Below are 25,702 nucleotides of genomic sequence, written 5' to 3'. Positions count from 1 at the left end.
GCAGGGGGTGGGTCCACAGAAAGATGGCCTCACGATTCAAACCGGGCCTGTAGGTCTCTCATAAGGGACTTCTGAAAAAAAATGGATGAAAACAAAGGATGTAAAATTTAAATTTAAAACAAAGCGACAAAAAAAGTGACAAGGGCAACAAAAAAGTGACAAAAGAGCAACAAAAAAGTGGCATAAAGCGAAAATGTGATCCAAAAAGATCCATTTAGATGAGTTGTGGCTTAGCTTTCAAATGAGGCGTTACCCTGGCCTATAGGCTACAACCTATAGAAAATGCACTCGGTTAAGGTGGGGGTTAGGAGGTTGTAGTTTCAGTTTCAATCCACAAGATGGCACCAGAGGCCTTATACGAACAGCACCATATGAAACCAAGAGACTAGTGACATGACTAAAGTAAGTTTTGTTTTGTTTTGTTTTGTTTTTGGCTGAAATGGAGAGCTATAACACACAGCCATAGTGTCATTATTTACTATTCCCCCCCATGTCAACCTTACCTCACTGCATGCTCATTTCAAAGGCTACAAGACAGAAAAATAGACAGCAGACACATTTGGAGCGTCTTGGAGCTTAGAGGAGTACTTTTAGAATGCAAGCTCCATAACCTTTAATTTAGCCACTTTGACCAGGACAAATCTCAACACTTCCACGCCCAGCTGTCAGATATCATGACCTCCAGACCGTCCTTTCGCTTGTGACACTGGAGACTTTTACTTTGAAGAGCGCTCAGCTGGGTGTCACTTGTTGTCATTCCTGCTGGAGCTGCTGCTCATCACGGCCCGTGCGCGCGCTCGCTGTAGTCTGCTTTGGCACAGACGGCGGAGAGACCACGCGGACTGAATGATCGCGGCCAGACTACCTTTCAAGTCAAGCGGATGGTCACCTGACGAATATGGCGGGCCAAGGCAAGAAAGTGGCTTTTTTTATACCTATTTGATAATGCGAAAGGTGGAAGTTGGACAAAAGTTTGGGTGTGGTGTGACAAGACAAGGCGGTGCACCTGCTGTACCCAATTTAGAACATCACTGACCAGGGAAACAAAGGCGTCATGTGACGTATACAAATACTGAGAGATTTCTTGTGAAAGTTTTTAGGCGACATTTCAGTGATCCACTTTTGACTTTTATGTTATCCAACTGCAGCTTGATTTATATTGTGAATGAATTGATCTACTGTATTAAATCTAAATCTCTTGTTTGTGTTAGCTTTCTCGGTGTCTTGATATGGCCTGAATATAATCAGACCAAACTATTTATAATGTTTTGATAGCAATCAGTTTATTTAAAAGATTACATGGAAAGGATGTCCATACTGAGATCTATTCAGTCCATGGTATATGTGCTCAGCAGCTAATCATTAATGCCCCATGTCACCGCTGTGGCTTTGACCCTCAGTGATCAACATGAACTTGCCTTGTCTTTCAGACCCACAACAGAAACATTACAGTGGTAGGGGACTGACAACATTTCTCCCTTGTGTGTGTGTGTCCTATCCACAGGTCTGTGTTGTGGCAGTCTGGAGCAGCCCAAGGCCCTGATGAAGATGGGGTTGAGTGTGATCCTCATCGGCCACGTGAACTTCATGCTGGCAGCGCTAGTGCAGGGGGTAGTGCTGAGGCACATCAACTTCCAGAAGCATCACCGAGCGCTGGAGTACGCCATCTCCACGGTCATGGCCCTCACGGCAGGACTTGTGGTGAGCAGACAGGTTTATGAAGATGTGCCAGCTTTGTATTTAGTTATTTATTTAACCCTGCCTGAAGAAGGAACATATTGCATTGTTTTTAGCAGAAGGTAAGGGAAAGATGAGAACATGCAAACTCCACAGAGAAAGCCTCCACCACGATGCAGTGTTGTTTAACCAGTGACCTTGAACTTAAATAAATGTTTCCACAAAGTATCATTAGACAGAGATCTCTTAACATTTTAAAGGAACAGACCACCGTTTTTACACACTGACATATGTTCTTACCTGAGCTTAGACAAGTTGATGTGTACCTGTCTGGTCTTTGTCACGCAAATAAACCAAAGATGTGTTTTAGCCTCTCCCAGCATATTCCTATAGCCCCAAACTGGGGTGAAGTTAGAAGCGACCAAGCTGTTACACGTTTTCACTATTTAAATACAGTTACCCCTTTTTATCGCCTTATAAAATCTACATATTTAATTCGACATATTTAATTCGACATATTTAATTTTGGATCGTGTAACTTCTCATGTAACTGTATTTAAATAGGGAAAACTTGGAGGTTTCTCCCTGTTTGGAGCTATAGGAATATTTGTTTATTTATATGGATCCCATTAGCTGAGAGCAATAAGCAGTCAGCTAGTCTTCCTGGGCCCATTCCAAACAGCTTTACATGTTCATACAAAAATATGCATATGCAGTATTTAGAAAACAAATATAATATGTATATATATTTGGCTTAAAATGTACATAGATTTAAACATTCATAATACTTTTAGGAGCAAACAAACTCACAAACATGACGCTTCAGATTATTTTTGAATAGTACCTTATTTCTAAGTTCATGAATTCCAACTGGAATAGTGTTCCAGGTAGATATAGCTCGATAGAGAACCGTTGTCTTCATGAAATTAGTTTTAGGATGTTGTGTATTGTATGACCATTGGACGCCATTCTAGTATTATGCTTATGCACAGAGTTTAATAGGACAATTTAATTGATTGACTGCGGAATTCTTCCGCAGTCAATCAATTAAATTGTTATTGGTTTTCATGTTCTTTATTATTATTCCTCTTCCATCTTTTTCCCGATTTTCTAGAGCTTTCAGCACCTTCATGCTTTGTGCAATTTATGCAAGTTATGCATCAAAACGTTCCGCATGTTGAGGAGAAGGGTGCTATTACTTTTGGGACTTCTGCAACTTACGTTTTTTACGCAATCGGCCAAAATGTCGGAGATTTTTCCCATTGACTTATAATGGGGCTGCCGCAAATCCATGCTTTTCTGCACTTTTTTCTGCATTTTATGCAATTTCTGCACTTTGTGCATGTTCAGCTTATGCAACTTGTGGGTTTTGAGAAAAAAATGGCCTTCTGCAGTTTTCCAGTTTTTTTATACAGGAGTTTGAAATTTTTGCATTGGTGTGTATGGGGGAATCCAGCCAATGGGGAGACTCCAGGCCTTTCAGCCATTTGTGCAGCTTCTGCCAATCAAGCACTGAGGCCATTTCAACAGTTTGACCAGTTTATGGAATATACAAGTTTATGCAATATTAACAATTTATGCAAATTAACCACTTTATGGGATTTAACCAGTTAATGCAACTCAAGAGTTTATGCCATCTAGGATTTATGCATTTTATAGCATTTATGCAATTTACATAATTTATGCAAATTATCCCATTCATGCATTTTACCACTTTATGCAGTTTATACAGTTTATGCAACATGATATTTTATGCATTTTACCAGTTTATGCAAATTTGATTATGCAATTTGAAGAGTTTATGCAATTTCTGCATTCGCTTCCCGCATTTCCGCAGTCAATCGCAATGGCGCAGCCATTGCATTTCTAGTTGAATATAAAAACAGGCATTTTGACTGATAGGCTGTTTATATATTAAGGTGCCCAATGTGACTTGTATTCTTTGACTTGGATTGAGCCATGACAAATTGGAATACATGTGCATCCAAGGAATATGCTGGGAGTGGCTAAATGCTAACAATGTCTCTCTCGCACACACAAAGACCAGACAGTTACGCATCAACTCATCTAAGCTCAAGAACATGTGTCAGTATAGAAAAATGGTGGTCTGTTCCTTTAAACAAACATTTCTCCTATTCCACATGCTTTTCTTCTCACTCACTGCTCACCTTTTCTTTCTTTTGTGAAACAAAACGTAAGCCACTCTTCTTCTTTTAGGCAGTTATTGTCGGCATCTTGACCATTGTCCTGTCCAAGAACAAGAAGAGCAGGTGCCTGGTAAGTACCGCACAAAACACTGTTCCATTTCTATTGAATATCCACCCATCAGGCGCCTCTTTAGCACCACTGATAGATTCTCCTGCCCCTGTTATTGGGCAGGATGTGTCAAGAAGATTTTGAGCACGCGAGCAGAAAGAGTGGAGTCTGACTAGGACCAAACTGCAAAAAGTATTACCGCAGAGCATTTCAAAATTCCAATGAAGTAACAATGGTGGACATCTAACAAGACATAGCTTGTTGCAAAGAGTAGCTTGTGTTGTTCGTTTCAAAAGCTGTTAACACATGTTCTTTGTATAGCATTCGAGGTAGTTTTTATGCTGCAAGTCTTTTTACTTTCCCCTGTATTGAAAAAGTGAGCAGCTCGATTGAAATTGCCCACGCATCAAGCCTTTTAATCCTGGCTTTGGCTCTCCCCTTTCCGCTGTGTGTTGGATCTGCAGCTGGTTTGTCCCGCTGCGGTTATTTGTTTAGAGGCCTGGCTTGCTGCTCAGGCAGGACTGACAGGTCACCGCGAGCTCTGAGCAGTGACTAAGCACCTGGCCTGACCCAAACCACTCCCCTGTGCTTTTGTCACACCGGACAGCCGTTAACCAGGCACGGCAGCAGCAGCGGCGGCTCTACTCTCAGCTGTTCGTCATACCCACGTCAACACACCCCTGTGCCATGCCAACACTGTAGTTTATGAAAAAGTGTGAACAATTGGCATAATATTGTCTCTTACACCATAACTGATAGACTACACTTACACATATTGAGATATCGCTTCAGTTGTGTTTGTAAGATCACAGATCACGATTTTGTAAACTTATGTAGTTTAAAGGACCAGGCCACCGTTTTTCCATACTGAGATATGTTCTTACCTGAGTTTAGAGGAGTTGATACGTACATCTTTGGTCTTTTTGCGTGACTGAGGGCACGCACAAAGTCCAGGCAGGCACGCATCAACTCGTCTAAGCTCAGCTAAGAACATATTTCAGTATGTAAAAATGGCGGCCTGTTCCTTTAAGGTTAATGTTAAAGTATACTTTGTTGTTCCCCCTTAGGAAAATTCAAATAGTCGTTCAAATGTACTGCTTTTACAACATACTCTCGGGGCAAAGTGCATGTTTGACTCTACAATAAGAACAAAGTCAAGTACAGCACATGTATTAAACTTGCTGTTGCTTGTTTTATGTTTTCTTTGTGCGATGATGTTTACACAATATTGGGCACTGATATTTTGCTATTTACAGTATAAATGTTTTTCTTTTTGTTTTTTCAATAAAGTTTGCACACACTGTTGTCATGGTTAGACCTGTGCTCAAATGAAAACTGCACAGATGGGTTCCACTCAATGCAAAGTAGAATAATGTATAAGGCAACTGGAGGGACAGGCTTTTTGTTGTCACCCGTATTGTGAAGTGTTTCCACAGCTGTAAGAGGCAGGTGCTGTAATTGGAACAAAGGGCAATACCTGAGCCCGTTTAAATAATCGTTTTCTCATATTTGCTTTTTACATTATATGCAATGAACGATTGATTGTTTTAAGCATATAATAATCAACCGGTTCTATAACAACTTCAGGTCTTTTGTTCTCCAGTTTGTGCAGTAGATGTGTTGAACTAGACGTGGATGTATTTACACAAGTTCGGATTAGGCTTCTGTTTTCTTTGCCACAATGAAAACCACACTGACTTCAAATTCGAGCCCGGTGCAGTGTCCAGATCTCGAGCAAGGCTTGGTCAGGACTACATAGCTGGAGGATTTACCCCACTGTGGGATTTGCATTTCCTGAAAACCAGCCAAACGTCGATGCAAATCAACTGCAAAGTAAAAAAGAATAAATAAAATGATACTAAATGATGAAATTAAAGAAAATTAATAGAAAATTAAATGAAGTACTTTAAGGATTTTTGACATAGGGCCTCATTTCCTGTGTGTTGCTGATTTCTGGAGATATTTTTTTCTTAAATTCATGCAGTTCTTATATTTGAAAAGCTTAGTGGCGCTAGGCTAGTGCATTTCTATGGTATCAGCTAGCCTGCATTAAAAACAGTCCTATAAATATAAATGTCTGTGTTAATAGAATCATTATAACTGTTTTGCATTTATATTTGAGCAGCATCAGCTTCGTGGTTGTAGGCTATGTAGGGGTGGAGTGATCTGCTAGAAAATAGTCCCTCAAAATGCGGTAGTTCATGTGATACAAGGTCAGTTATATTAAAATTATTCTATCGACAGACATTTATATGGTTAGTCTGGCGTTATAAGTGATTTACCTCAGGTGCACTGTGGAGCGGGTCAGACTGTTTTTAATGCAGGCTAGCTGATACCATAGACATGCACTAGCCTAGCGCCACTAAGCTCTTCAAATATAAGGACTGCATGAATTACAAAAAAAATATCTCCAGAAATCAACAACACTCTGGATAACTAGGAAGTGAGGCCCTATGTCAAAAATCCTGAAATATCCCTTTAATTAATTAGTCAGTCCAAAAGTCCAAACTCTGCCATATTCATCACTAACGCTGAGTATCCTCTTGTTTTTTCTAGACCTGGTCCGTGTTTGTACTCAGCCTGACCGCTGCGCTCCTGGCTGGGGCGTCCGCCATCGGCTTGTTCATTGCTGTGGTGATGGCCATCAAACACCGCGGCCGCATCCTCCTCAGCCACTGCCGCTTCCCGGACGCCATCGGCTACTCCAGCATCACCAACGAGTGCCCTTTCGACCCCACACGCATTTATGTAAGTGCACACGCTGTACAGTGTGAGGGAACATCAAGTCACGACCCATGGCTTGTGACATTTGTGACTGAATGGAACAGGCTCCATTGCGCTCCTTCGGGGACAATTAACTGTACCTTTAGCAAGATAAGACGGTCCAATCGCTTTCGGGTCTGCGCAAATTAAATAGAAATAAGGCAAAAATCTGATAAAATGCCTCTTGGGAAATAAAAAGTTAGTGAGACTACAAACTTGTCCTTCATGCACTGTATTTTAGGCTCCAGGGTGGATTATATCACCCATAAAATATGTCAGAACTTCCGATTTCAGTTCTTATACTTGCTCTGAGGCAAATGGCGGTTATGCAAGCTGTGTTTTTGTACTTCTTGCATATTTCATCATAAATTCTAGCCAAGTGACTCTGCTAGTTTTTCTCCTACTTTGACTTTCATTCCCTTTGTAGTGTGCAAGTCAGCACGCCAACAAAGAGAACGACGCTATTCCCTCTGTGTAGATGGTAATGCTGTGCCGCATATTTTATCGAGTGTTCCCATGAGATATCAACACTGTCTGTGTTTTAGTGATTGAAAACACAAAAACACGCCCCCCACTGTGGAGTTCATGTTTTGGGTTCAGGAAATATTAATGCTCCTTTTATTTATTCCTATGTCATGTTGAGTTGAGTTGACACTGAAAATGTTCAAAATGTTGTTATTTTATTCCTACACCTTTCTGCATCATGGGCAATGAAACGAATTTTACCGCAGATATCTAGTTTTATTTGTATTTATTTCATTCAGATCATCGGTTTCCCAACTTAGTCCACATGGAGTGTGTTTAAACTGTAAGGAATTAATGGGATTGTAGAATTTAACTTACTGCTGTGTTACACAAAAGTAATCAAGGTCTGCAATCTTCCTGAACCCACTGTATGATGGATTTGTTGAGCAGTCTCACCTCAAATTGTGCCTGTCCAGATGGTAGCTCCCATTAAAGCGCCGCTCTCCTCCCCTCTGTGTCCTCCGTGTCTCTCAGAGCACCACTCTGATCCTGTGGCTGCCACTCATAGTCACCTCTGTGGTCCAGCTGGTGTTCTGCTCGCAATGTTTCGCCGTGTGCGTCTCCTTCTTGGGACTGCCCTGCTGCCGCTGTTGCTGCCCTCAGAAGAAAAGGCCCAGATCGTTTGCAAGATCGGTGAGACTTTTTTCAATCACAATTGGACGCAAAAAGGTTTCTAATTGAAGAGGGAAGGGGCATGTCATTAAAGCTGCACTATGTAACTTTTTATGTAGGAAAAAAAAAACTTGATATTTGTGTGTATTTGACCTTTTAGTGATTCAGTTGCTCTATAGGTGCATCATTGCACCTTTGCTTTCCCTCACAGTGGCCTCTATGATGCTCCAGAATAAATTGTTTTGGGGTTTCTGGCAAGTTTCTACGAACCCCCTAAAAACGATTAATCCTGGAGCGTCACAAAGTCCACTGTGAGGGAAAGCAAAGGTGCCAAGCTGCACCCATAATGCCACTGAGGCACTAAAAGGTAAAATCGTTTTTCACTAAAAAAGTTACATAGTGCACCTTTAATGCATGTTGGAACCTATGGCAACTACTTGAAGTGTTACTGTCATTGTGCAAATACGAAGTAGCTCTGATTTTAAGTCATGCTCTTGTTGCAGATCAATGTCGTGAAACCGCTGGCAGCTGAACCACCTCGACCTAGCACTTTATCTCCGCCCCGCCCTCCTCCGGGACGAACCAGCAGGACATCCTCCTCGCACAACTCTGCTCACTCTGCTCCTCCTCTGGTTCAGTACGTTCAGAGCCCCACGCGCCCCAGCCACGAACGGCCCCATTTGACTTTACCTGCCAGAACTCAAGCCCCCACTGCTGCGAAACCGCACAGGGAGGTGTCCCAACAGCCCCAGCCTCCTACGTACGTGCAGCGTCATGTCAGTGCCCCCCCATCGCAGAGGCAGCCGCTGACCAAGCCACGGAGGGAGAGGCCGTCCCGAGAGGCGTCGGCAAGGGCCCAGCAGAGGCTACTGGAGGAGTATCAGCTCCTCAATAGGCCGGCCCAACCTCTGGAGAGGGGGACCATGGACAGGGCCAGCTTTTGGATTTAGAGACTCATTTTGAGAGGACACAGTCTTGCGCTGCATAAAGGAACATCTTTAGTGTCAAATGACTTTAATTAAAAAATCTCAGTCTTGACCGGAGTTATCTATTCATGGGTTTCAGTCACACAAGGTTTTCCCTGTTATAGACGTCTATTTTGAGGACTCTTGGCCATTCAGAGCTGGAGATAGATAGAACTGCAACATTTTGTTTATTGCTATTGCCACATTCCTAATTTTACATCTCTGGGAGTGGTCCTCAAGAGAATGTTTCATTATTACTTGTTAAAAAAAATGTTAAATCACTTTACTTTTGTTAAAATGATGTAAGAAGTAAATGGGCCTGAACCTTTCAAAGATCAATCTGCAGTCATTTTAACTCGTATCGGTATTCCTTTTTTCATTGTGCATGTGTTTGTGTAGAAGACTAGACTAAAAGGGTGACCCAATGATGACAAAACAATCCAAGTAGAGTTCATCTCTTGCATGAGGGTCAATGTATGATGTAAAAACTTGTAGGCATTTCCATACAGTATTTTTTTTTAATCAATGAACTGGTGTGTAGAAAAGACCAGGGAGAAATGCCACCTCAGGTTGTGTTCAGACAGACACCGCCTTCATTTAAACTAAAAACGTCTGGCTAATTGTTTAAAAGTGCCTGTTGCTGGCAGCAGAACATACGCCATTGGTTTCATTTCATTCATTCATTTCTGCCTAGATTTAGATTATGACTGTAATTTAGATTTTGCACGAGACATTACGGATGCCCGACAAAATCAACTGCAAATGCTTCATTTCTGCTTCTGAGCGAGGGTAATTACAGCTGAGTCATAGCAAAGCGCCGTGGTTTGTTCTTTTTGAAACATTGATGAATGAGATATTTAGTCATTTCTGGGTGGATATGACCAATGTACAGTGTGTTTTCCAGCACAATAGACAAAAACCTCACAATCTGGTTAAGCCAGATTTCCACTTGTTATGGTTTGCAGGGTAAGTAAAAATAATGGAATGGTGTTGCAATGTGCATTTCTGGCCTGCTTGAACTGCAAGTGCACTTCTGTGCCTCCAAGGAGCTATATTGTGACGTTCCAAAATGTTTACATACGGTTATGTCTTTTTTTGGTGTTAAATCTTTATCAATAAAGTTTTATGTGATTTTGTCTGTAATGATGTGGTTATTTCATTTCTAGCCGTGTCAACAACCTCACATTAGTAAGTGGTAAAAAGTCTAGCGCAGTGATCTGACAGGACTGACTGGTTAAGCATAGACAGGTAGACAGCTGGTGTGTAGCGTGCTGGCAGGAGAATGGTAATAGCTGTGCTTTTTGACATGGCTTGACACACAGCTTAGATGAAGGGTTGCTACTTAAAAGGCATTCCGACCATTTCAGAAATTCCCAAACAAAGGAATACAGGACGCGTGCAGCTTTGAAACACATAGGTATATTTCTTCACCGCTTTAAACCGAATATCCATGACACCCTCACGCGAGGTTCTCATGCAACAGAAAAATAGGAAGGAAGAAAGGACATACAGTAATCTAACACAAGGTTTGATCAGAGGCAGTGAATATAGGGAAAAAAAAGCTTTTTAAGAGACTAGCAATTGTTGCTCCTTATCCTACCAGCAGGAGGCAGTGACACAATAGGAATCCCCAAAGCAGGAGCACAGCTGGTGAAGGAAGCTCCTGTGGAAAATGTTGGTTTATTGAACAGGTCTGATTGTTGTGCCACAAGGCTTGTATTGTCAGTTCACTTTGCCACAGTCGTGATCCAAGCAAGGTGGTGGAAGAAGGATTTCAATAGAGGTTTCAATAGAACAAGAGAAATGTCCCTTTTTGTTTCCCCCTTAAAGTTTGATCACAAAATTAAACCTTGTGAATGTTTAATATGAAACTAATACCTGTCTCTTAGTAATGGCCACTAGAGAGAGCAAGTGTACCATACATATCACATATGTTCATCTATCATACATAGAGCCAGGTATACCTAGCTATAGGCTACCTTTATAAAGTTGACGGTCCTAGCATCCTTTCAAGCAATGGGTCCGCTTAAATTATTTACAGCCCTGTTAAAGGCAATGCCTCATAATTTGTTTCCTAAATCCAACTTTGCCTCACAATGTTTGTGCGAGCTCTCGTTATGGTTTGCACCAACATTTTGAAAATCAAATAATTTGGTTGTGAATCTAAAGCACTACTTTAATGCTACATTCATTTTTGACAAACATAGAAGCGCTGATTTTGTCCACACAATCACGTCAGATTTAGAAGTGGCTGGAGTGATCTGGCAATGTTGCCTTTGGCTGACTGTATAGAATAACACTGCAAGCCAATTACTAATTCTCTCAACCTTTTATCATTCAACAGCAATTATTATCATTATTTAAAAGGAGTATTTATGTAAACAAAGCAGCAGCCAGAAAAAAGTCTGAACATTTCCAGTGGGATCAGGCAGGGGGGGGTGACTTGGTCGATTTCCGTATCCCTTCATCTTACTGCAGTGAGAGCAGACAAATCCAGGAGGTTACAAAAGCATTCAGCCAGAAAGTGATGAGCGAGCCCTTAGTGAGTTGTCTGTCTGTCGAAGGAAACCAGAGTGGAGAGATAAAGTCCCAGAAAGATGCAACATTAACCGAGGCTGCAGAACCATAAAAAAAAAAAAAAGGTATTTGTGCGGCACTGCTGTTTTTGTGTCTATATCTGTCTTTGTATCAGGAAGGATCATGCAGTTGTAAATAGTAGTAGTAGTAGTAGTAGTGACGAGTTACGACTACAGTATCTTAAGTGTACTGCTTGAATACAAATTAAGAACAACACAATTATAGATAATACTGATAAAAGTTTGCATCAAGCATACAGGTGCGTGTCCACATGCACACAACACATTTGTCCACTGCCATACTCGGACACAACGTAGCGGCTCAAACGATATGTGCTACCGGTGTTTGAAATGCATTGTGACAATTCCGTGGTAGGCCCCAAAATAGTCTCCCATTAAAGCCAAACTGCACAACATTTCACCGAACACACACAACAGGCATTGGTTTTCCTTGTAGGCGTTTTTATTGTTGAAAACCCTACTGGAGACGTTGCTGCTTTGCTTTGACTTGGCCAAACATAAGGTTCACATACGTTTTTGCTTTATTCGTCCGGAGCAGGTTTGGTGTCACTGACAACTTTAAGTTTTTTTTGGGAGTTTTCTTTTAAGTTTAGAACCGTCTTCTCGGCTCGGCTCGGTTCGGCTGCACTCGCGCTAGCTACAGCTATAACCTGCAATGTTCCGCAGTGTGGCTTTAACTTTGTGTTTCTGTTAATTCACATTTTCTCTCGATCGATCGGTCGGTCACAGCGTCTTGTACTCGACATGTGAAATAAAACAACGATAAAAATTCATGAATAAAATATGAAGAAAGAAATATATACAAATAAAAAATAATAATTGTCGATAAAAATGAGTGACGTAGGTTCGTTTACCAGTAAAACCCCGACCCTTATGACAATAGACCAAAAGCTACGCTACATAATACTGCCTGTCGATGTGCACCGTACTTGGAGACAACAAAATTCATGATATACATAGACATACAGTATATACAGGATGTACACGAGAAAATAATAATTGTGAGAATGCGCCGCTTCTCAAATAACAAAGTAACTAAGCAAATACAACAACTCGATCCGAAGATCCTTTCTGGAACATTAGTAAACACACTGGCAAAAAAAGTCCCTTCCAGTTTCCTAAAAAACATCAAAAATCAATTATAGCAATAACTTCTTCCTTTACGAAATATAACAACAACTCCGGAGAAATGATATGATAAAGAGAGACGCGAGCCATCATGCATTATTTTTGTTGTTTCCGTGGTAACAGAGGAGGTGAGGGAGGAGCGGGGGCTTCAGTGCAGGAACGGGGGAGGGGCTTCAAAACTGGGAGGCGGAGCTGGGGTCGCACTGCAGTAGCCGCACGATGGACGGGTCGCTTTTGGCACCTTTGATGAACTCCTCCAGGGAGAGCTTTCCTGAGGGGGTAAAAAAAAAAAGATAAACTTATTAAATATACACATATTAATGCTATATGTGAACACGCTATTCCTCATTTGAAAGCTAACAACCTCCAAAATTCTGTCACCTGAGGGACTTGATTGGGGACAGGTGCTAGGTTTACGTTCATTCTAAAACTTTTTTTTTTTTATATCTTGAAAAACAAAATACAATAAGTAACAGTAAAGCCAATAATTGATTTGAGGATGTTTACCTTCATATTTGGAGACAAACAAGTCAGCATTTATGAAATATTCACCCTACCTTTTAAAGCAGAACTAAGTAACTTGTTTACCTTAGCAAATCCTTTCCGTAGTCCCTCTGGGGGCAATACAAGTGCTAATGGGATGATTGGGGGCTCAGGCCAACTTTCCCTGCTCCGGGTCGGATGCCCCAATACACGCTAATGGAATCACCAAGAAGAAGCGAACAGGCTAACTGGCAAAGCTAACTTCGGGCTAGCGCCACTTACAGTATTTACAGCCAAGTTTGAGTGAAAAAAAAAAAATCTTCATTCTGAAATTAGATGTACAATATCCCTCTCTCTCTCTTTGTCTTTTCTGTCAGTGTAGTATTTACTCTCATGGACAATTGATCAGTAAAAAAAAAGCAATATGCTATGACACCTGCAGTGGAGCTTATGGCCTCTAGGGTGAGTTACTTAGTACTGCTTTAAAGAAGAAAGTCTTATTTAAAATGTTTTGAGCTGTTAAGTATTTTGCATTCTGAATATTCACTCATATTTATTGGAAATACTAATTTAGAGCAATTGTTTTTTTGCAAGACTCATATGGTTGTAATTCCAGAATGATTTAAGCACTTCCTGAAAAGATAAATCTGACAGTGGTGATGGCAACAAAACTGTAATGCCTGTAATGTAAACTCTGAGCCAACAGAGAAAAAACACTGAAAAGGCACTCAACTCTCCCTTAGATGAAAGTGGACTTTGATGGCTGCCCTGTGAAGTAAAAAATAAAAAAGCGTTGAAAACCTGATTGAACGCAGATCTAAGAGTCGCTAAATTTACTTCAGCGAGCTCCAAATGTCTCTTTTCTTTGCAGTAGCAAAGCACTAAAACACCACATCCCACTAGTCGATATTTATAACCAAGCCTTTCTCCAAAGTTCCACATAACGCTCCCTGACTGGCTAACCCTATCAAGTATAATAAGCCCGCTAATGTTCCCCTCTCTCATTTTCCAGCCTGCGCTGCATTTACATAAATAATGTCCTATAAACTGTTCTGCACCGTGCGCCACATTCATTCATTTGTCTCATTTGGCCCTATTTCCTCCCCTCACCGTCATTATTGAGGTCCATTTGTCTGAAGATCTTATCCGTTCTCTTCTCCGGCGTGGACTCATCCTCAGGCATCTTCATCACAGAGGACACCATCTTGTATATGGCCTGGAGACACACGGAGACAGGTGAGCGGTGATTAACATGTTGAAGACTAAAAGGATGGAGTAGAACAGAAGGCAAGAAATAATACAATTGAATGGCCCAAAATAGAAACATACACACAGACACACACACAGCATGCACCACAGTGATAAAGATCAGGATGTGATTGGTTCTAGGTTGGGGGTGCGGCAGAGGCAAGATCACATCTTGTATTGACGTAATACATCTGTTGACTGATACAAGTGTATCCTATCCCATGGCAGCATTAAATTAAGCTTGGTGAGTGGCCACAGAAAAGCCTGCTGTATCCACCAGCCCAGGGCTCCGATCTGCAATCAGCCTCTATGGCCATTAAGTGTGCTCTGCTGGGACTACAGGGTGTAAAACTCAGATGCGTATCTCACAATTTACTCTGTACAGCAGAGCACATTTGGACAGAACTGATGACTGAAACTGGACATAAAGAAACAATCTTTAGGGGAGATCGGGGCTGTTTGTGGTAAGACACAAAAGAAAAAAAATGTCCCACCATGTGACAAATGACCAGAGTGTCCACTTTACCAACGATGTAAGCTAGCTAACAAACGGATTTAGCATGTTAGCTCTAAAAGGGCTCAAATTGAAGCTAACATCTCTGTCTTTCAGATCAGTGTCTTTTGTTTAAGGCTCTAACTAAAGGAAAGCTCTCAATTACAGAAATAACCCAAACATTAAAGTTTGGGAAAAGACTTAAAAACGATTCAAATGTGCCCTGTTATCATGTCTTCAGTCCAAATGAGAAAATTATTATTGGAAGAGAAAAGGAATACCAATACACATATTGTATATCAGTACCAGAGTACAGCAACCTCTAGTGTGGCTATAAAAAGCAATGTGACAAATTACCCCGCGTGACAAATAGCCCTGGTCTCCCCTACAACATATTTTCATGAACACAAAAAAGTACACCAAGACTATATGTCTCTGTATAATGTGTTTAGTCTGGCAGCCAGACCTTACAATTTAAAGGTGCACTAACTTTTTATGAAAAAAATAATAATAATTTGACCTTTCAGTGACCTGGCAGCTGTATGGGTTATTAGCTTAGCTTAGCTTTACTTTCCATCCTGATTGCTCCAATGATGCTTCAGGATCAATTTTATTTCAGGTTTTTTAGGATTTCTGGTAGTTTTTCGGATCAGCAGTGAAAACCTAAAAAAAACAATTGGTCCTGGAGCTTCCTACAGGCCATCGAGATGGTAAGTAGAGGCCCTATACTAACCACCCAAGCATCCGCTGGTCACTGAAAGGTCAAATGCGCATTCATATAAAAAGTTGCATTGTGCACCAAGCGAAAGATTTATTAACAGCATCTATGTACAGTATTAATGTGTGAATGTTCATCACACGTATGATTTATGCGCTTGTCAATAGAATTGATTAAACAAGGTTGACCTTCGAACTCAATGACTCTGAAATTTTGAATAAAAAATAGAAGCTTTAATGCAACATCCACTGCTAAACATGCATACTTCTCAACACTAAACATTGAACTGTATTGATCAAATTGATTACCTTCATAAAAAAAGTCATTCAATTTAAATTGTGTGCTAAACCCCAACATTGTTACAACACTCAAAATGTAGTGTGGGTAACATTTTGATATAATTTTGGCGAATATATTTAACAAATAGAAGTTGACATAGCCGAAAATGCATCAAGCACAATCGTCACAGTGCACTTGCCCCTATATTTTGTATAGTGACACAATAGGCTTCCCCTGTACTATCCAGCGGTGTGTTACCTCACTGAGCTGTCGGATTATCTCACTATTCTGCACACTCAGGGATAAACTGGATAAATCTAACTTGCTAATCCATTGGAACTCATTAGCACACACAGACAGACACACACACGTCCATGTACAGACATTCCCAGGTAGACTCTCAAATTGATAGGGTTGTTTTATGTTGCCATGACGGTTAAGAAGGACAACTAAACTGTGTGTAGTCAAAGCAAAGCATGTTAGACTCCAAAAGACAATTGTCTGATTCGCCCACTCCATTTTGTGACAGTTTAGAGACCGTGTCCTGTGCGCTCCACAAACCTCTGCACATGCCCGGAGTAGATTCTCTCCCTCACTAATGGAGCCCTGCACTTACCAGTCAATTGCGGTGGCAAATATTGCTGTCAGCACATCAAGTACGGTTATTAGTTCCCTCATATTATTGCTCAAGCCTCCCTAAACGCTCTCCTCTCTCGATGCAATTACTTAAATAATTAAACTCAGCACTTATCAAGTTCATTCACATTCTTATTACCGTCTTAATTGAAGGAATATAAACATTTCTATCCTGCAATCTGTAGCTGTTGAGTTGCTGGGGTTATTTAAAAGGCATAAAGAGCAGTTGGCTGCTAAAGCACATTAATAATATTATCAATACCATGTGGATTGATCAAACATATGTCGATACCATGAAAGAGGAACACAGGTTTGCGATACGGTATTATGTTTGCAGCAATTTTCTGCAACATTAGGCAAGAAGTTTTTGACACATACTGTATGTAAAATAGGTAAGTGGTGAGTATCAATATGTTTAAGTGACAGATAGACATTTTCAGGTGGATTTTAGGACAAAAGATTTAAGTATATTTTGCTGGGCCAAAGATCGGAAGACTTTTTCCTCAAGTTTTAATTACAGTATTTTCACTTTCCATTTTAATTTTTCTTGGAACAAGCTGTTAATTAGCGTTATATCCTTCCTGACTAGTTCTTGATCACGCTGTTTCTCACAGTGGCTCTGGTCTAAGTTTAGAAATAATTGTTAGTATGAGTACTACCAAAAAAGAGAGAGAGAGAGAAATCTGCAGGAAATGTTACTCTTGATAAGCAATGAAGAGCTGCTCAAGATGTTCTGCCACAACAAGAAAAAAAAAAAAAAAATAAGAAAATCTACTGAGAATATTTCCAGAGGAGCATACTTGAATGACTGGATCATGGTGTTAGTTAGCAACGTTTTTTTTTTGTCCTGCATTCCCCAAGCTGGAATGATTGGAAGAAAAGAACAGGCAAAGTGTAATAATAACTGGAAGCAGAGGATCTGTTGAACATGTCTACGGTCTATTGCAGTGGTTCCCAAAGTGGGGGTCGCGAAACCTAGAGTGGGGGTCCCCAGATGATTTCAAAATATTCAAAATAAACAGTTTTAAATACATATTAACTTGATTTTAAAATGTTTTTTTTTTCCGACCCAAAGTAGCATAAGAGGGAATATCTTATGTAATGGGGGTCCCAAGTTGTTTAAGTGTTCACTTTAAGTGTTCCAGTAAAGATACATTGGAGACAATAGATAATGCAATATAATTCAAATAGGACAAAGATGACATGATTTGCTGCAATAATAAAAAACATATAACACAGTGGGCTCATGTATTCACTCTTAATTGTTTTTAAATTGTGGCAGATGGCGCAAATGGAGGCAGAGAGATTTTTTATAAAAGTATAGGTTTGTTGTTTTATTTTCCTTTCATCTTTCATCAGATTAGATTATAAAACTGGACTGAAGCAGGACTACAGGCCGGATTAATCCATCTTGAATTTTATTGTGCACTGACATATGCCCCACAATGCAAAAGTCAAACTCTATCCTCTAAATCTCTTTACGGCGACAAGCAGAACAGCAATCGTTAAATTAATTTGAATGGCGTCATTTTTGAACAAATGTCCTCAGAAAAAACAACAACAACAAAACAATCCTGTCTCAGTTTTGCAAATCTCAATACACCTCGGAAAATTGTTCACGGCCCCCTCACCTGTACGATCTCCAGCATCTCGTCGCGGCTGATGTACCCGTTCCCGTCCAGGTCGTACATGCTGAAGGCCCACTTGAGTTTCTGCTCCAGCTTGCCCCGGGACGTCACGCTGAGGGCGATGATGAACTCCCGGAAGTCTATCGTCCCGTCTCCGTTGGTGTCGAACGTTCGGAACACGTGCTCGGCGAACTTGGAGGCGTCGCCGTAGGGGAAGAAGTTGGCGTAGATCTTCTTGAACTCCTCGACGTTCAGGGTCCCGCTCGGGCAGTCCTTCAGGAAACCCTTGGGTAATGATTAAAAAAGCAGGGACATGTCAGATCGGAGATGTGTTTGTGATCCAAGTTAAAGTCTATACATAATTATGATTAAAACAACGCTGAGGTCAATGTTTAGTGCGATCATTGTCACAGAAGAGGTGAATCTTAAAGAAACAGGCCACCGGTTTTTCCATACCGAGATATGTTCTTACCTGAGCTTAGATGAGTTGATGCGTACCTGTATGGTCTTTGTGCGTGTGCTCAGTCATGGGAAAATGATCAAAGATGTTGTTAGCATTTAGCCTCTCCCAGCATATTCCTATAGCTCCAAACGGGGGTGAAGTTGGAAGCTATCGCGCTCTTCCACAGGCACACCCAAAGACCAACCAGGTTTGTATAAACTCATCTAAGCTTAGGTAAGAACATATCACAGTATGGAAGAACTGTCTGCCCTCAGTCACACAAAAGACCAAAGATGTTGATAGCATTTGACCTCTCTCAGTATATTCCTATAGCTCCAAACGGGGGTGAAGTTAGAAGCTACCAGAGAGGTACGTATCAACTCGTCTAAACTCAGGTAAGAACATATCTCAGTATGGAAAAACGGTGGCCTGTTCCTTTAACCTCTTAACCCCCACCTTAACCAAGCGCATTTTCTCCAGTTCGGCTTTACCCCAAATCACCCTATAGGCAAGTGTAATGCCTCTGAAAGCTAAGACCTACAAAACTCCTCGTAACTTATTTGCTGCGCTGTCGCCGCTTTTCTGTCGTGTTTTTGTTGTTTTTCTGTCATGTTTTAATCACTTTTTCTTTGCGTTTTTGTCCATTTTTGTCGCTCTTTCATGGCTTTCTCGTTGATTTTTTTGTTGCCTTTTCATCACTCTTTAGTCGCTGTTTTTGTTTTGTTATTGTTGCTTTTCCAGCACATTTTTGTCACTCTTTTGGTCACATTTTGGACGTCTTTTTGTTGTGTCTTTTTTCAACCGTAAATGTTGAACTGTTTCTGACAAGGGAACCTTTTCTTCCATTCTACAAGGTAGGCCGATTCCTCTTGGCTCGGCACCACGTTGGATAATGTCTCTTTGTGTGAGGAGAGAAAAGGGAGGTAAAAGTCATGTCAGTCCTGTTTTTGTTCGGCAGAAATAACACGGTCTTACTGGAGCCGTTGAGACGGAGGCAGGGAGATGTCTTTGTCCATTTTGGAGGTCGGGAAATTACCGCTACGATCATATTAAAGAAAAAGGCCATAGCAGTCGAAAAGGCTCAGCTTTTAATAACTTCTATTTCATTGTGGGATTTTGACATTTTCCCTGCAGCGAGATTTGAGGACTCGAAGCAAACTTTATTGGCTGCGAATTCTCCAAGGAAACGAGCATAAGCTGAAGCCAGGTCGGCGACTTTAAAATGAGTAGGAAACACATACGCACCATGTGATTGCATCATTCTTCGTGTCATGTACATCGTGAATCATTAAGAAGAAGTAGATGCTAAGCCAAAATAGGTCTGTAAGCATTTTGTATGTGTTTATTTTTGTACTTGTAGATCTTAATACTTAATACAAATTCTTATTATCAACAATTTGTTTTCCTCTACTTTTGGTCCATCCTTCAGTCATCCCAGGAATCAAAGCACAGAAACCAAAAAGAATAAATGAAAATAACAAAAAACTCCAGTTGCATAAAACAAAAGTAAAATAATGTTTTTAAATGACTAGTGCGTCACAGTCATTGGCAGTCCCTTGAACGGTTTTCTTGACTAAACATAGGTGTGAAAATAATAGATAAATTCCAAATTCAAGCACTTTCCAAAATCTGACTAATTAAGATATTAAAACAGTACTAAGTAACTCATGCCATTGCTGATTTTTCACTCATTAATTGTCCGTGACAGTAAATACTACGCTGACAGAAAAGACAAAGAGAGAGAGGGATATTGTACATTCAATTACACAATGGAGATCATTTCTTTCACTCAAACTTGGCTGTAAATACTGTTTAAGTGGCGTTAGCTTTGCCCGTTAGCCTGATAGCTTCTTCTTCTTGATTCCATTTGTGTGTATTGTCACAAGTCCTCCCATTAACACTTGTATTACCCCCAGAGGAACTACGAAAAGGATTTATTAAGGTAAACAAGTTACTTAGTACTGCTTTAAAGCAAACTTTAATTTGGCTGTAGCTAATATACTTTGTAGTAAAGACAACTAGCAACCAAGACAAATGTACCGGGAGTTTTTGTCACGTGCATAACAAAAGACAAATAGTGATTCACAATGAATTTCAAAAATCGTAATTTCAAACTGTACACATCCGGATGACCTTTCACCGCACCGAGAAACTCCATCGGGCTTAATCCCGCAGGTCATGGCCACGAATGTTCAACTGCCTCCTCCACAGACAGGCACGAGCCAGATCTGATGCTGCACAGCTGGGTCTGTGCATCTAATCCATGAATTACGGCACATAGGCGTTCCACAAACACTCGTCCATATGTGGGAATGACACGAAGTGGGTCGCAGTGGCACTTTAGCACAGCATTCAATATTGTGCCTTCAGGATAATCAGTATGCGCTAAGTCTTGTATAGGGGGCGACATTACCAGGAAAAGCAGCTTTAAAGACAACAATAATGAGGATAGTAATCGCCGCACTTCGAGAGACGTATAGGCTTGCTTTGATCTTTAGAGCTATTGTAATTGTGTGCGGCTGCAAAAGTCATTGCCAGTGGCTTTACGTTTATTTCTTGGTAAAAGGCAACAATGTCCAGAGAGAAATATTAGCCAAAAACAACAAAAAGGGTTTGATTCTGAGGCCACAGGGTCCGTTCAGTGCCTGTTCTCCCGTGACTGGGTGGGTTTCACAGTAAGCTATAATCTCCAGCTATGAACCCCTAATCATGAACCCGGGTCAAGATCCAGAGGCAAGGCAAGGCAACTTTATTTATACCGCGCATTTGGCACACAAGGTACCTCAAAGTGCCTTACAAAAGAAGATATGCAAAATCACAATCAGGTTAGAGTTCAGGCAAAGCACATACATAAAAACATCAAGACATGGGAAATACACAGTACACGAGGTCACATGTTGGAAGTTTTTCTTGGGGAGGAGAGGGGCGCCTGCCCGTCAGCTGGAGGAAGGGTTGAGAAAAGGTCATGAACGCAGACCATAGACATAATTTTAATAGACCGTCATTACTCACTACTCCCTGTTTGACAAAATAACTACGTTCAAGGGGGAAATCATGGCGGATTTACAGACTCCTCCTCCCAGGCTCTAACAAAGCATGTTCCTAAAAAGTGCATAAGGGCGGGATCTTCACTGTAGACTTGGCCCTTACGTGACGTGTAGTTTGGTCATAGCAGCTCCAATACTAACAGTCCGGCCCTCCTTAGTATCTGAGATTTCTAAAATTTTTCTTACGAAAACCAGCCTAACCCGGCGTTATCACAGGAGCAATATCTAGCTGTATAAAGTAAAAAAAAAAAAATAGGCATCAGGCTTTACAGCTCTTTAGAACGTGTCTTAAGTCCAATGCTATGCAATGTAAAACTAGCTTGTTCTACCGCCACTATATGGGGGTATTGCAGCAATGGCGGCCAACGTCTGCCCCTAGCATCGTCGCCGTGAATCTCTGCTACAGGCAGCCATTGACGCAGACGCAGAAGGACTGGGGCGTGGTTAGGGAGGGGATGTGTATGCAGTTATTTGCATAGACCTAGAAATTGATGTGTTTATAAATGTAATTGCGCAGCCTGTATCTGGTTTAGCTCCGTGACGTGCTTGGTGCTGCGGTCACCCCAAGGCGTCTGAGAGGTTTCCCCCAAGGCATGCTGCATGAAGCGTGGGTCGAAAAGGCTGGTGTCCAAAGGACGAGACTGGGAGATTATACCATCAGCCACTACACAGTCTCAAACATCTCAAACTTTCACAGTCAATTTCAACCTTTAAAGTAAGACTTTTTGTTCGCTTTTACATCTTTTCATGTTTTATTTAAAAGCCTCTATTTTAGGACCAATGAGTTCCTGTGTTTTGTTTTGCCTTCTATTATAAACCACATTGAGCTGTTGCTTTGTGCGCTCTCCTACGAGGACGAGAGTCCTAATTTTGCATAATTTGAAACCCATGGCTACTTAGCCACAGCAGTGTAGAATTGATGAATAGGTGTTTGACACATTATTTTCTTGGGAGCAAACTACTTATCATACCACTGCAAAAACAGCTTTTTGTTTTCCTTCGGACAGGAGACTGAAGTATAGCCAAGTCATTGAAATTGTTAAGATATTTCTCCTGAGACACCTCAAACTGTTTTTTGTTTTTTACCGGGAACTGATTTCTTGATTACAATTGCTCACATCACATAATTCTTGCTTGTAATTTAAACTAATACTGACCTGATCGAAGTTGGAAAAAACCCTAATCTTACATAAGTCAAATGTACAACGATTTTGAATTACTTTGCCCCACGCAACTACAAAACTAAAGTTAACTAAAGTACTTTTACAACCAATTCAATTACATTTTGATCTCACTATGGATAGTTCTTTCTTGGGATCAAAACTTTAAAAATCTAAAGTTCATCAGAAGTAATAAATTATGTGTTAAATCCACCGTAGGCTAACTTTGTACATAGATTTTTCACCTTAAGTTAGCCATTAGCTGCCAAGTCATCACTAGTATCCCCAGCTATAAACAGCTTAGAAGACATCCACGATTTTCCTTCCAAAACCTCAATTTGCCAATCCTGCAAAGGCCAAGTCCTATTGATCTAAGCTGATTAAATCCACTATTAACTTTTGTCACATAGCACTTACTGTTATATCGCCCTTGTCACTATAATGTTTCTGACCTTCTCAAACGTTTTTAACCGTTTTGGCGCCGCAGTTGGATTGTAGGCTTGGGCAGGGCACTCATTTACCTACAGGCTGATGGCAGAATCCCAGACTTACTTTATACCACTCCTGCAGCTCATGGTCGGAGAACTCTGTATTCTCGCGGAGGTCTTGCAGCGCCTCTGGCCTCAGTTTGCTGTTCTGCTTTCCCATGGCAACCGGACAGGAGTCTGGGTTTCCTTGACGGCGGTGGCGACTACAGCGCTAGCCAGGCTGTTTCACACCTGAAGAAGAACAAACATCGTCAATAACACAAGAGAAACAAGAAGGATACGCTTACAAACGTGTTGGCCGGTGGACAGGATGCCTCTCATGATCTACTGGCAAATTAGCTTCTGTGGAGTCCAAGAAAAAGACGAGCTTCGTGGACAGTGTTGATTGGAAACAGTATGATATTTTATGGAGACATGGAGCATTTGAGGTGTCACAGAAGTGCGCATATGTAGGAACAGGCTCAGATAGGGAACACCATTTCTGATATTTTTATGATGCAACCTGCCACACGACACTAGTTGGACCTGTTTGCTGCATAAGGCTGCTCAAACAGCTTCACCCAGACTAAGAGAGCAGCCATTGTTGCTATCTTTGCTGCCTTGTGTGTGAAATGTGTGTTATAAATAAAGTTGCCTTGCCTGAAGTGTCACTGAGTTGAATTATACATAAATCAAATCGAGACAGTTGCCCAGTCCGTGTGTTGTTATGTCATTCTGCCTGCCAGTAGCATCACATTGGGTAAACAGTACAATAATCCCAAGAGCACTCTACACAGTGACGTCAAAGCCAGGGCAACCCGGTGACCACAGTTATAGCTGTGGGTTTGTGTGTCAAAATCAGCAGCAGGGTGCGGACCACTACGTAATCTCTATGTGTGCTCAAGCTGTCTAGCAAAACAAGAATTCCCTTATGGATTGATCCTATGACGTGATGTCCCAGCACCAAGGAGATCGATACCTGTTACATACAGCCTGAACAATTGAGCAAAACAAATTGAAATTGCAATTTCATGGTTAGCATGTCAGCACATTTAGGTAATACGATGCACTCTGAAAACAGCACATTATGGGTCTGGAATTTAACTTGTATGAAACCAGTAAAACCTGCAGTTTGGACCAACACATTAGGCTACAGTCACAGTTGATCATGTTTGTAATGCTAATAAAGTCAAACTGAACCTAAATTAAAATCACAAAGCTACTAACTGCTCATCTAACATTTCTCCCTACGACAGAGGGGGTACTGCACAAAAGGCAGCGATATCTTAAAGCATAGAAATATTACATAAACATACTGCAATATATAAAGTCTTCTGACGATTGAAAGATGCTGTGTAAATGTTGGAAACTTTCCGTGTGTATGGAAGTGCTGTGGGTCAAAAAGACAATTTGTTTTAATTATGCAATTTCAAACTTTTAGAGATAGATATTGGACAGTTTCTGCCTACTTAAAGTCCATAAAAAGCTGTCTGTTATCCTCCAATAATATGTTGCTGACTGTCCTGCATAACCATGGAGATCAGCTGCCACACATCATAAACCGATTGTGCTGCCTCATTTTGTAGTAATAACTGTGATATAGATGGGTTTTTTTTTTATTGTTTGAAAATAGGCACAATAGAAACAACATAGATTTAAGCACTGCAGCCTTTAGTTGACGACAATTGAAAGCACAGAGCTGCTCCAGTAGGATTTGGCCATGCTCTGAAAAGCTGCAGCAAGAGAGCAGTCCTCATTCTTATTTTTAACCACTCCATTAACGTCTTCCCTTCAATACAGCTCTGTAGACTCATCAATCCTCCTCTGCTCCTCCACCTCTGTCAGCGCTGCTAACGGCCTTTTAAGATAAAAGACACTGTGACACAATCTATTCCCAGTTCGCTGCTTATATCGGTGGGAAGGTTACTTGTACTGTGAAATCTTCAGAAACCTTATACAAGAAATACAGACAAATAAATTACTCTGTAATCAAGGACTATTGTTCCAGACAAAAGTGAAGAGAAACCTAATCAAATACTGGCAAAGACAACCCATGAATAAATACAAAGCACCATAGGAAAATAGGCACGTTGAGTGGCCTTGTGTACGAAATGCGTGGTATAAATAAAGTTCCCTTGCCTAGGAAAATAAAGTACAAACACAACATTTTTCATCCTGATTCTGGAATGATCAATGTTATAGAATATATGATTGTCCTCATAAAGGATTTGTCCACTGCTTTTGACCCAACTTTCCCATTCAGTTAGTAGGAAGAACCTGCAAATTTAACAGAGAAATTCCCACAGTTCGGCCTTTGACCCAAGATCTTCTTGTTGTGAGGCAAAGGTGTTTACCAAAACAACTTTCTAGACTTACATTTCTAGATAGAGACAGATCTTTTGTTTCTTTTTGAATCCTTAAAACCATGGATCATAGCAGTAAGACAAAACACTATAGGGAAATCAAAATGATATTTTAGCTTGTACTTTCTGAGCCACACGAACCACCCAAAACAATGGTAATTCCGCAGCTGGAAAATACCATGAAAGTTCCTGCCCTACCACTGAATCTCTCTTAC

At 40.9% G+C, this 25,702-nt stretch overlaps 2 protein-coding genes across 2 annotated transcripts in view; one reads left to right on the top strand and one right to left on the bottom strand.

The window, feature by feature from the left end:
- The first annotated feature begins 816 nt into the window (after positions 1-816).
- LOC306973663 (keratinocyte-associated protein 3-like) lies at positions 817-8,788 on the top strand. Its single transcript, XM_079570652.1, has 6 exons — positions 817-911; positions 1,505-1,701; positions 3,895-3,954; positions 6,490-6,681; positions 7,696-7,854; positions 8,337-8,788. The coding sequence occupies exons 1-6, from the start codon at positions 899-901 to the stop codon at positions 8,781-8,783; spliced, it is 1,068 nt and encodes a 355-aa protein (XP_079426778.1). The 5' UTR covers positions 817-898; the 3' UTR covers positions 8,784-8,788.
- A 3,830-nt stretch (positions 8,789-12,618) lies between these two features.
- Positions 12,619-25,702, bottom strand: part of LOC306974173 (hippocalcin-like protein 1) — a 46,230-nt gene continuing 33,146 nt past the window's right edge. The window contains exons 2-5 of the mRNA XM_079571344.1: positions 23,210-23,376; positions 18,012-18,293; positions 14,117-14,222; positions 12,619-12,794 (exon numbers count right to left, since the gene is read on the bottom strand). Coding sequence (XP_079427470.1) covers positions 12,697-12,794; positions 14,117-14,222; positions 18,012-18,293; positions 23,210-23,305 — 582 coding nt within the window. The 5' untranslated portion in view covers positions 23,306-23,376 and the 3' untranslated portion in view covers positions 12,619-12,696. The remainder of the gene's footprint in view (positions 12,795-14,116; positions 14,223-18,011; positions 18,294-23,209; positions 23,377-25,702) is intronic.

Source organism: Gobius niger, assembly GCF_951799975.1.
Source record: "Gobius niger genome assembly, chromosome: 14".
Taxonomy (NCBI): Eukaryota; Metazoa; Chordata; class Actinopteri; order Gobiiformes; family Gobiidae; genus Gobius; species Gobius niger.
Note: the sequence above shows the minus strand (reverse complement) of the source record. Positions and strands in the feature narration are given on the sequence as shown.